Source organism: Cupressus sempervirens, chromosome 8 (assembly GCF_028749045.1).
Source record: "Cupressus sempervirens isolate cs-2001-9-10 chromosome 8, ASM2874904v1, whole genome shotgun sequence".
Lineage (NCBI taxonomy): Eukaryota > Viridiplantae > Streptophyta > Pinopsida > Cupressales > Cupressaceae > Cupressus > Cupressus sempervirens.
The window spans coordinates 723940950-723953008 of record NC_143125.1 but is presented as its reverse complement, the minus strand read 5'-3'; the positions used below and the strand labels follow the sequence as shown (position 1 = coordinate 723953008).

The window sequence follows — 12059 nt, the reverse complement described above, 5'->3', positions numbered from 1 at the left end:
TTCTGGGCTATTGTTTTTGCCATATCCCAGCCGCAACTTCTGACCCTGTAAATACGACAAACGCCTACATCTGATGCTGTCATTCTTGGTTTTTTATTCCATGTTTTTTGAGCTTTTTCATCAGCCACAATTTTAAGGAAAAAAAATTGGACCACCTCTGGTTTTTGTGCAACCCTAAATCCTGTTTCTGTTATGGATTTCCGACATGGTTTTATGTTTTTTAACAAGACTTTTTTTTAAAAGATAAGTTTTTCTGACAATTTTACCATTTTCGAGGCTAGTTGCAATCTGACTTTCTTATTTCAGTGTTTTTTCCAGTGTGTTCCATTTTGCAGCTTAGTACATCTGCCTCGATCACCAACCCCTAGTTTAGTGATGGCATATTTGACCAGAATTATGTTGGAGGGAATCAGCAGTTTAATGGCCACAATTACAACACTTGGAAACAGCGCATGATGATGATATTTGGATATCGTTATCTTGCTAAGATCATTTTGGGTCTTCAACAGACCAGACCATTCTGGATAAACAGGATGAATGTAATCAGGAAGCAGTCATGCTCCTCAAACTCTCAATTACAGATGATCAGCTCCCTTCGGTTCCTTCCAATACACAGCTAAAGAAATCTAGGATATCCTGAAGGATCTTTATGAGACGTCCAACAAGAACTGTGCTTTCTCCCTGAAACATATGCTGTTTTCTATCGTGGTAGATGAGAAGACATCTCTCCAAACACATATTACGAAAATCAAGGATCTACATGACTAGTTAGAGGCTATTGATCGCAAGATAAAGGAAAAGGATATGCAGGTGATCATGCTAAAAGCCTGCCTTGATTCTACAAGCATTACATAGAGATGCTCAATATTACTTCTATTAGTGTTACTCTAACGTTCTCTAATCTCTGCACCAAGCTTTTGTTGTGAGATAGATGGAAGTAACAATTTGAAAGTCATGCAAGTTCCTCCTCTTCTGAACAAGTGGCCTTTCCAGTGAAAGCCTCAAACAACAATATAGGTTCAAGTGAACCTCCAACATCTTGAAAAAAGAGTTTTCAATGCAATTAATGTCACAAGTTTGGTCAAATGAAGAAAGATTACAAGAAACGATTGACAACTGCACAATCTTCACATGAAAGGTCTCAGCAAGGCCCCAACAACTTTGTAGTCAGTTGAGTTTGCCTTATATGCCTTCTAATCAGGTCATCTTAGGGGAGGGTTTTCATAATTTTTCCTCAAAATTATCTGTTGGGTTTTGATATTATTTTCCTCTAAAATTATCCGGGTTTTAATAAAAAATCCTCAAAAATTATATGTTTGATATTCTCTGGCCCATGTCTCAGATTTTTTGTTTGATTTTGATCAGTTTTTCACCTCAGAAATTGTGTTTGTTTTTATCGATTATTCGCCTCAAAAATTGTCCAGGGTTTTGATCAATTTTTCACCTCAAAATTTGTGTCGAGTTTTGATCAATTTCTCACCTCAAAATTTTTTGTTGGGTTTTGATCAATTTCTCACCTCAAATTTTGTGTTGCGCTTCGATCAATTTCTCGCCTCAAATTTTGTGTTGGGTTTCGATCAATTTCTCACCTTAAATTTTGTGTTGGGATTTAATCAATTTCTCACCTCAAAATTTTTGTTAGATTTTTGATCAGTTTTTCACCTCAAACATCATTTCTAGTTTCTGTAATACACAAAGTTCACGTGGGATTTCATGACAAGTGTTCCTGTTTTAGGGTTTTTACCTTATCTTTGCAAAAATGATGCTTTGTAAACTTCAATTACAATATTTTCCAGTAGGCTTTATGGCATTATGCTCATTTGCTATAATTTGGAGGGTTTACTAATTTTTGTGACGATTTATTGTCAGTGGTTTTCCTGATTCTAGGGGTCAATGCAAGAGTCTATAGCAGACACTACTCTCTTGTTCAAGCCATTTTGTAAAAGAGGACCCACCTTTGTTTATTTTTCTAGGCTACTCTTGGTTATTAACATTCTATTATTGGGTTTATTTTTCTAGGCTACACTACTCCAAGGAGTGTCTCAATAACAACATAATGTTATAAAGAATTTATGACCACAAGCCATGTAGAGTCTTTTTACATGGTAGTTAATAGAATGATCATTAAGGGAGGGTATTATAATTATCTTAGTATCTTAGGTTCTCACTATATTTAGTTTGTTCTTTTAAAATCTTATTTAATGGTCATATAGGCTTTCTTATTAGTTTGCATATTTAGTTCTTTATTCAGAAGCTGTCCTTATTTAGACAACTTTGTTTACACTATTATTAGTGTTTGTAAACTCTATTTAAGAGTTCATTGTCATTGCAATATTATTTTGCTTCTTCTGTTAATTTCATCTTCAACAATTTCAGATCTTCTATCAAAGGCCCAACAATAGGACCCTATCCTCTTTGGCCTCATGGTCCTTGACCATATTTATGCAGTGATGCACCTAGTGAGGTATGTATGCCTTTCTCCTCCATCATGTTAACCTTTTAGCTCTTATGGATTGAGGATCTTCGACAGTTAATCAATGTGGGGATGGCAAGGTCACTACAATAGGATGCCCTTAAATTGAATCTCAACCTAATGCCCAAGGGTAGAACCTTATCCTCCTTGGCCTCATGGCCCCTTGCCATCTTTATGACGTACCATGCCTAGTGAGGAATCTTTGATCATTCCACATCCTTGCACTTCCTTCCCTCAACATGATCATTTATTGCAAAATTTAATATTGATAAATGCGGAGATTTAGATTCAAGTATTCATCATTATAGAATCTGATTCAATAGTATGTATTCTCATCTATAAATAATTTTAAATGCATGTGCATATCTATTCCTCCATAGCACAAAAACATATTATAGTTTATTGTTTTGTTGTATACACTATACACGATTGCCTCTTTTGTTTATTCAATTGTTAGTATTGTTTGTTCCCTTGTTTTTATGATTTCGGGTATTGATGAGTTATGATTAAGTATTTATAGATTAGATGATTAAAAAGTAGCAATATAATGCACGTTAGTCTGATATACTAGTGAATGATGATTGAATGAATTATGACTTGATTGAGTCATGCTTGATTGCACAATTGTATGTTTTCTCAATCTCAAGATGGAGTAATGACTGATTTGGATTTTATAATTGTTTGTGTGATCTTGTTGTTTGATTGGTTTCTTGAGGGATTAAATTATTATTGATTGATGGATGATGACTAGACAAGTCGCTTGATGCTTGGAATGAAATATCCTGTGTTGGTGGAAGGGTTGCATCCTTTCATAAGAAAGGAGCCACCACCTTTTACTATTGCCTTGAGAATATAATATATTAATCCCCAAATTGCTCTCCCTTGGATCTTCCTCGAATGAAAGTTTCTCCCCTTTATATATTCCAATGTGAGCAAGAAGTTAGACCTCGTCATCATAACTACCCCTTGCTAAGAATAACAACCTTTCACAATTACCACCCTTCAAAAGAATCACAACCATTCACCATTCCCACCCTTTGAGAGATTGGCAACCTTTCATTATTAAATTCCTTTGAAAGAACCTCGACCCTTCGATGTTGTTACCTTTTAAGAGACACACAATCTTCTATAATTACAACATTTTAAGAGGGTCACAACCCTCCATAACTTTTTCCTTTTAAAGGAGTCCCTTGTTTTCTTTTGTATTAATTCTTTAATGATTCATACCTTCCATTTTCTCTTCCTTCTCCCATTAATACTTCTTTACTTCCTATGCTCCATATCTTCTTCATTCTTCCATATCTCCTTTCAAATAAACTCTCCTCTCTTTTATGTCTTATGTTGAGGGAGTCAATAGTATTCATTGAATGCTGCTGCTTGACTTTTCATTAAACTTAGTTATATTGGAATTATATACATTATATTTTATATTAATTATTTATTTATATATTTTAAATTTGTTATCATTTATTATTAGATTCTATTTCAGAAAAGGGCAATTACACCTTGGTTCACATACTACTTCCCTTCCACCGTGGAAGTGTTTCAAAAGAATGACCTTGGTTGATGCACATTTCATGTTCACAAGGTTCATATTGGCCAGCCTCAAAGAACGAAGTTAGTGCTTGGGAAGATATAAAAGGAAGATTGGATCAATGGCAAGGGTATAGAAGTTATTGCGGTGGGTGGTTTTATATAGTTTGCAAAACAAAATGCCTAATGCATTACAAAAGCACCAAGATGAAGGTATCTACATTCAAATAACCCCAGAAAAGTGCTAGAGATAACGAGCCGAAGGTTGCTAATAGTGAAATTGTGTTGTGGTGGAAGTTTAACTATATTTCATGATATTTTAAGGTTGCTGCATCCTGTTATATTATTCAAGGGGTTGTAGCTCTAAAATTATGTTGCAATCTTGTTTTATATTGTGAGATTTCTCACCATGTTGTTCCCCTTGTTCTGTTTCCACATAAATCTGATGTTCTCTTGTGAGATTGTGTTGAATGCTCTGCTTTCATTATTGTTGATATGATTGGGCTTTCCACAGTGTTTTCTTGTATGTTGTTTACAGAACAGTCAGGGGATGCATAGGTGCCCTTTAACCATCTGGGGATAGCATCAAGTCCCCTAGCTACTGGGGCTAACAAGAAACATCCTCTTCTCTGCAACAATGGCAGTGAAAGAACAAGAATGGAGGTTGGAGGATGAAGCATTTCATGTCCATTGCCACGATGCCCCCATCCAAAAAACCAGAGGATGATTGAAGATATATGCCCAAAAAATACTGGCAAAACTCATGATGCCTTGTTTCACTTATTTTTGGGCCAATGAATAATAATAATAGGAGTTTTACAACCATGTGCATAATGTCAACTCTTCTGATAAAGATAAATTGCTCAAATTTCAGGCTACATAAAGATAGGAGGATGTGTAAAAAAGATACCAAGGACACATCCTCAGGTAATATTGACAAGAACATTAAACAATTTCACCTTATATTGTTGAAGAATTTTTAGCCCAATGACACAGGCTAAAGATTTAACATGAGGGCCTGCCAACATTCTATCCAAGCTTCCTGATGTCAAGCTATAAAGGACAAGATTCTCGAACTAGAAGGCAATGTTAGGAAACACCATTCTAGCATATCGAACAAACAATCTTGATCCAGATTAATTTGAGCATACAGGTTGAAAAGTAAAGCATGTGTAGAACTCTATTTGCTTCTATAGGCTGATCAACATGTAACCAACATTCTAACACAAAACAAAACAAGAAGAATAGAGGCTTGTTTCAAATATTTGATAAATAAAATCAAGTGAGATCAACTTCTATTTGAAAGAGATTACCTAGAAATCTTTTAGGTTTTTTCCTACTAAGCACAAAACTATCTGACAAACAACAAATAAAATGAACCTAATAAGATAAATCATACTCATGCAAACAATTTGAGATAAAATATTAAACTAAAAATCCACCCTACTCTATCTACTTACACAAACTTGAGTGTAAATGTGTGGGCCTCAGAATCATAGGATGACGTCACTTTTAGAAGAGGAGTTCCAGCTTGCGAATACCTGGCTCATGAGCATTAGATTAATTAGCATCCATTTAACATGATTGGAAGTTGTGTGGAGTTGCAACTCTTTCAAATAATATCTGCAACCCTTACCATAACAAGAAATTAGAAAAATCTGCACCATTGGCATCACGCATAGCAGCAAAGAAATCTTCACATGTTACTGCTTGTCCATCATGTCTTTGAAAATAAAGATCCATTCCCTGAAAAGAGAAGATTCTTAATAATGTTTCACAAGGCATTATGATTTAGTCTATCGATGAATTACTACGAAAAACGAAACTTTTAACCATTCTAGACGAGTAAATTAATTTTCAAACTTCGTCCAGATTTTCATAGGAAGTAATATATATTAGTGTGCAAGGTCTGTGTAATAGAGCTAAAATACCAAAAACAGAAAACACCAAAACAAAGCTTCTATGTTTTCAAGGAATGGCGACGTTCCAAGAATTTATGCAAGACGCACACTTCCTCTGTTCTAAACATCATCAAACAAAGAAACCTACAAGAATTTTGACTTTTTAGTTAAGGAATCTTAAGCATAACAAATAGTTGCTACTAACAACCATGTCTTGTCCCACAAAAGCAAAGCATCAGGCCTCCATAGTTGACTTTTATCCACTAGTTCACCAGGTAGGGAATGTGGGATCAACATTCTTCAAAGGCTAATAGTGATGCTCTAAGAATTTAAGCAAGATACACACTTCATCTGTTTTAAAAAGTGTAACAACGGTGCTGGGGTACATTGGGACATGTTTCCAAGACGGGGGTACAAAGGGCCTCAATTTTGGGACAGAGGCAGCGGAACTATTGTATACTATACATATAAAAGTTGAAATGCTAGTTATGAAATTCTGTTTCAGCATAACATACCAAATAGAAATACTTGAGCATAGCAAAATTGCAAAATGAACCAGAAGCATTGGACATTAAACACAGGACATACCCAATAGAAACATTAAAAAATCAAAATTCAAATAGAAATTCAAGTACACGTCCCAGTGGTGGCAGTACTCAGGTATTCCAGGATGGGGGTTTATAAGTGGCATGTGCAAGTCCCCGGGTTCCACCGGTTTTAAACATCATCAAACAAAGAAACTTACAACCATTCTGACTTTTTCAGTTAAAGGAATCTTACAAAAGCATAACAAATAGTTGCTACTAACAAACATATCTTGTCCCACAAAAGCCAAACATCAGCCCTCCATTATTGACTTTCATCCGCATGTAAAGCATAACAAATAGTTGCTACTAACAACCATATCTTGTCCCACAAAAGCCAAACATCAGGCCTCCATTGTTGACTTCCATTCACAAGTTCACCAGGTAGGGAATGTTACCTCAACTTTCTTCAAAGGGCAATGTGGAAACCTCTTTCTACAATAGACCTGGGTCGTTCCATGTATGGTGTTATACCCAGTAGCTCTATATCATCAATATATCAATGTCAATGTTGTATTTTGTTGTATTGAGTGGCATTACTTTGGAATTCATTTGCCGGTCTATATATTGCTCCTGGGAAAAATCTCCATTACAATTGCTAACACTTTTTCAGTAACTTATCATTCCATAATACAATTACTGAATTCATCAAAACCCAAGGTTGTACTCATCATCCTAAACTAGATCAAGTATCAATTTCAAGTACAAAACCAGACTCCAATCCACAGTAGGTGCACCATGAGTTTGTGCAAACAAACAAAAATAATTGAGAAAAAAATCACATTTTTTAGCATTTGTCACCTCTATAAATTTGAGTTTCTCAATTGTCGTTAGTCATTCCTCTAAATGCCAAGTGAAAATATAAGATTAACATAGAATTTAAGGAGGCAGAGAGCAGATTAGAAAACATGATATGGCAGATTTCCAGCACTACTGAGTACCTTGCGAAACCCTGATTGCCCTAGCAAAGTCTTGTACATTCTGACAACTTCTGCACCCTACACAAAGCATGGGGCGAATAAACAACCAGAAGGTAAAGAGCGTGAAAACACAGAACATGTATATGTACAGAAACACAACCAAGTAGAATATATTGCTTACCTTCTCATAGACCTAAATCCAATGCAATGTTACGCAAGCAGAGTATGCACAACAATAACATTACATGTTAGAATATCTACCTATAAGGCAGTTGCAATGATATAATAGTCAAGAAAAATAATGATATAATAGTCAAGAAAAATAGTTAAAAAACAAAATTAAAAATTAAAAGTAAAATGAACCTTACCGTTACTGTATCATTGCAAGAAAATTATAAACCATGCATCCAAAAAGGAAAAAAACGTATTAGACATCAAACAAAAAATTATTATATTAATAAATTCTGCAGCTAGATGTTATAATTTCCATGCATCAAACATAAATGTCATGCATTTTAACAAGCCATGATGAAATGCAGCCTTGTGACCCACAAAGAAACAAAACTCTACTGTATGATATCTATAGAGATAAACAGGGAACTGTTTTGTGCAAAAGCCTCGCAGGGAAGTATGTACTTGCCAGTATAAAAATTGTCCATCTGTCAGAAAAGGCAGAGTAGCAACAGATTAGACAAACCCAGAAGAAAAACTATAACAAACCAATAGGAGAGAGACAAAAAAAAATTGTCAAACTAGCTAAAGTACCTTAATATATGAATGTGGCCTTACTGGATGAGCCATGGGACCTGCATCCTGCCACATAAAAAACACAATGTTAATAAAAAACAATTCAACTCACATGAATATACAAAAACCCCACCAAAAAAGAATTTTAGAAGTGATCTATGGATAATTTCCACCTGTAATTCTGGCTCAAGATTTCCCTAGAGATCAGTCCTTGACTCTTCTACTACGAAGTGCAATTTGAGGCACCAATATCTTTAAGATTTAAATGTTAATCTCCCTCCCTCCCTCCATCCCTCTCTCTCTCCAGATTCATTTTTTACCACACTAACATAAGTCAATACATCTATAAAGAGAATTCACAATAACAGTGTGGCTCTCCCAATGATTTTCAAATTTCATTTTCTTATCGCACCAACATAAATCAATACATCTATAAAGAGAATTCACAATAACAGTGGGGCTCTCCCAATGATTTTTAGCTAGTTCGCTCAAAATATCACCTGAGGAAATTGATAATTTCGAAGCTTTGCAACATCTGCAATTCTCTTAACAGCACGACTTCCCATGTCAGAGGAGAACTCCTGCATTAAAAATACAGCCGCAAATAAGTATCAAAAAAAGAGTTCCTTCCTCGAAACTAATGTTTTTGGGTGATAATTCCAACGTACTTCATGTGTTATATTATCAGGGTTTGCAGAGTGAAAACTCGTGTTCAAATCCTCGTGAGACATAGAAACATGTGTGTATTACTATTAACAGATATTGAATGTTTTTATACTTTCACGATATTGGGTGTCGCATAGCTCAAGATACGAGGGCAAGTGTGAATGGTGGGTGAATTTGATGGAAGAGTTACACCAATCGTGGCTTCTCAGCCAAGGAGTCCACCACAAGGTGAATCTACAGAGCAAGATACATATGTATATATATATTCAACTAGTTAACACCACAACTAGAGCAGCCAATGGGCTAGAATATAAACATGGGGCTTATCTTCCATTTAAAACTGCAAATCACCTGATCTCTAAAAACCGTAAGCCCTTCCTTCAAGCTTAGCTGAAACCAATCACGGCATGTTACCCTGTTCCAGCATAACCAAGAACAAGAATCAGGAAAACATTGATATCAAACAGTACTGCCCTTTCAACTATTATCAATTTTCCATGAGTAATTTAAATTATCGTTCTAAAAGATAAGAAAATATTTTACCGTCCATGAGCAATGATAGTGTAAGAAAGAACAACAATTTTAATAACAGTGACAGGCAAGGCATTAACCTGTGAGCTGAGAAGTGCTAAGAACTAGACACGAGAAACTGAAATATTACTGAGAGTAGTACAAATAAAATTGCACTACAAGGAAAGGGATTCTTCTAAATTAGTGTATCGTGAAGTCATGACTACAAAACTTTCACCTATTATCAAATATTTACCGTTTCAGGCAATCAAAAAGGGATAACGAAGTATATAGAATCTGAAAAAAATATTTATGTAGTCTCCTAGATATTTACAGTTTAAATATGGAAAAAAAATCAAATATATACCTGTTGCCAGTCCAGTTGTGGAAATACTGCCAAATACAAGAGCCATCATGCAACAGAAAATCAAAAACAAAAAGTACATAAATTGAATGCTCCAAAAAATACCATCTGCAAAAACAGAATCTAGGTGTAACATACTTTTATTTCAAAACAAGTATACCTCATGGCCAATAACACCTAAGATTGCAGCATAGTCTGCATCAGTTGCAGTTTCTGGAGATGCTAGAACAAGCTTTGAATTGAATAACTGCATTGATAGAGGAAAATGATAAATCTATTGTCTTCCAATCCAATGGAAAAGAATCCTCAGGAAAATATGGACTGAAAAATTATGCAGGGGGAAAATTAGACAAGGATATCCTACATTAAGACTCTTGTTCTCCATCGCTCCCCTGATGGCAAAAAAATCCAATATAAGAAGGTATCATAGAAAAATTCTGAGGAAAACAATGCTGAACTTTCAAACCACAAGCCAACTATTAGCTGGTGATTATTCATAAGAACACTTAAATTCAATGAGCGTATGTAAATCCAAAGTGCCAGAACACAGCTTGTGCTATCCAGCCCACATAAATATGTGTACAGAATTTTAAATACTAATTAAACAGCTGTTGAAGCTCTTGACATCAAATATACTATGACAAACCAATCAATTAAGAACTTGAAAATATCTCACATGTTAAAATCTGGTACTGCCACAATGTTAAATAAATCTAGATCATACTCCAATCCAAAGACCTGGGGAAGAGGAAATAAAATAGGCATGTCAAAAACTAGCACACAACTTTCGACTTGTAACTTTGAATTTTATGCATTTAATATCAAATATGAATCTTCTCACGTCTTCATCCCACTTCATTGCTGCCTTAAGAGAGTACATGGCATGAGCTGTCTTGGACACGTCCTCTGCAGGAGTCCAAATGCGAAGTAAAACCTTGCGCCCTGATCGTGTAGTGAAACTATCATCTCTACTAACCAATTGGCCTGCAACCAAAGCAAACAGATAGCAAGGCTTCTTGAATGGGTCTTCCCAGACAGCATAATGCTTTCCATCCTGCAAACAAATAAATTAAATCATTCTCTGAAATTATGCAGTATACCTCAACTAATCTTACACTCAACATGTACATTAGAGACTATTCGATTCTAAAATGTGCATACCTCAAGCTCCCCTTGATCTATAAGGTTTCCATTAGATAATAGCACGGGGTATGATGCCTTGTCAGCCTCAATTCGAGTAGTAAACTTTGCCATCACATCTGGCCGATCCTGCAGTATATAGATCCTTAAGTTATTTACTCCAATCTAGAGCTAGCAAAACAGTATCTATTTCATTATAATTGGCTAAACATGAAGATATCCATAAAATACTTCCTTAAATAACTCCATGAAAATAACATATCACTACGCATTCTCAAATCAAATAATTTTAAGAAACTAATGTTGAAGTTGATGAAAGATCAACCCCACAGCTCCGAAGAATCACCTGCATGCAAACACCTGTCACAAAAAGAGAGAAGCAAAAGCTATGGAGGCTGGAATTCCCAGATCCATAGATGAAACATTCTTGATGAACAAAAAGAGAGATTGCTATTATCGAAAGTAAATGAATAAATTACAAAGAGATCAATCCTTACAAAGGAGATCAAAACCCTAACAGGAATCTAACCTAGGTTGCATGATAATAATTAATAAAATAATTAATTATTATATGTCCCAAGTTTAGCTTAGTAAACTGTTAATATTATATGTTGAAGATCAACCCCACAGCCCCAAAAATCACCTACATGCAAACACCTATCACAGAATAAGAACAGCAAAAAGCTATGGAGGCTGGAATCGCCAGATCCACAAATGAGACATTCTTGATGAGCAAAAAGAAAAATTTCTATTACCAAAAGTGAATTAATGTTTACAATGAGAGATCATCCTTAAAAAGGAGATCGGAACCCTAAAAATGTCAAACCTAGATAATTATTCTGCCTCAGCTTACTCTTTTTTGATACTCCATGTTGACTCTAGAGTTTATATACATAATAGGAAAAAAAATTAATTACAAAATGTAACAAATAAAATATTGACATCTTAAAAGAAAAATGCATGGCTTTATAGCAAAAACATGTGATAAACACATTTTAACCAGCATTTACCTGCATTGACATTTTTACCCATGATTTTTTTTTTGTCTATAAAAACACAAGAGTAAAAGTTGTGAGTAATCACACAACAAAGAGAAATAGAGAGTACTTGGCAAATTGGGGAGTATTAGGAGAGTTTGCAAATGGTCTAATTGTTCAAACCATAGTTCCCAAACTTCAACCCGACTCTAACTCGGCAAGGGTAAATCGACGCATGACTCCG

The 12059-nt window shown here is 35.1% G+C and overlaps 1 protein-coding gene across 1 annotated transcript in view; it reads right to left on the bottom strand.

The window, feature by feature from the left end:
• LOC149544487 (Peptidase M1 family protein) overlaps positions 1 to 12059 on the bottom strand; it is an 88591-nt gene that overhangs the window by 19732 nt on the left and 56800 nt on the right. Inside the window, exons 10-24 of the mRNA XM_089795148.1 lie at positions 10860 to 10967; positions 10540 to 10752; positions 10375 to 10436; positions 10063 to 10090; positions 9859 to 9945; positions 9702 to 9727; positions 9176 to 9239; positions 8659 to 8739; positions 8177 to 8224; positions 8052 to 8070; positions 7780 to 7784; positions 7593 to 7604; positions 7433 to 7489; positions 5643 to 5752; positions 5467 to 5547 (exon numbers count right to left, since the gene is read on the bottom strand). Of these exons, the coding sequence (XP_089651274.1) occupies positions 5467 to 5547; positions 5643 to 5752; positions 7433 to 7489; positions 7593 to 7604; positions 7780 to 7784; positions 8052 to 8070; positions 8177 to 8224; positions 8659 to 8739; positions 9176 to 9239; positions 9702 to 9727; positions 9859 to 9945; positions 10063 to 10090; positions 10375 to 10436; positions 10540 to 10752; positions 10860 to 10967 (1001 nt within the window). The remainder of the gene's footprint in view (positions 1 to 5466; positions 5548 to 5642; positions 5753 to 7432; positions 7490 to 7592; positions 7605 to 7779; positions 7785 to 8051; positions 8071 to 8176; positions 8225 to 8658; positions 8740 to 9175; positions 9240 to 9701; positions 9728 to 9858; positions 9946 to 10062; positions 10091 to 10374; positions 10437 to 10539; positions 10753 to 10859; positions 10968 to 12059) is intronic.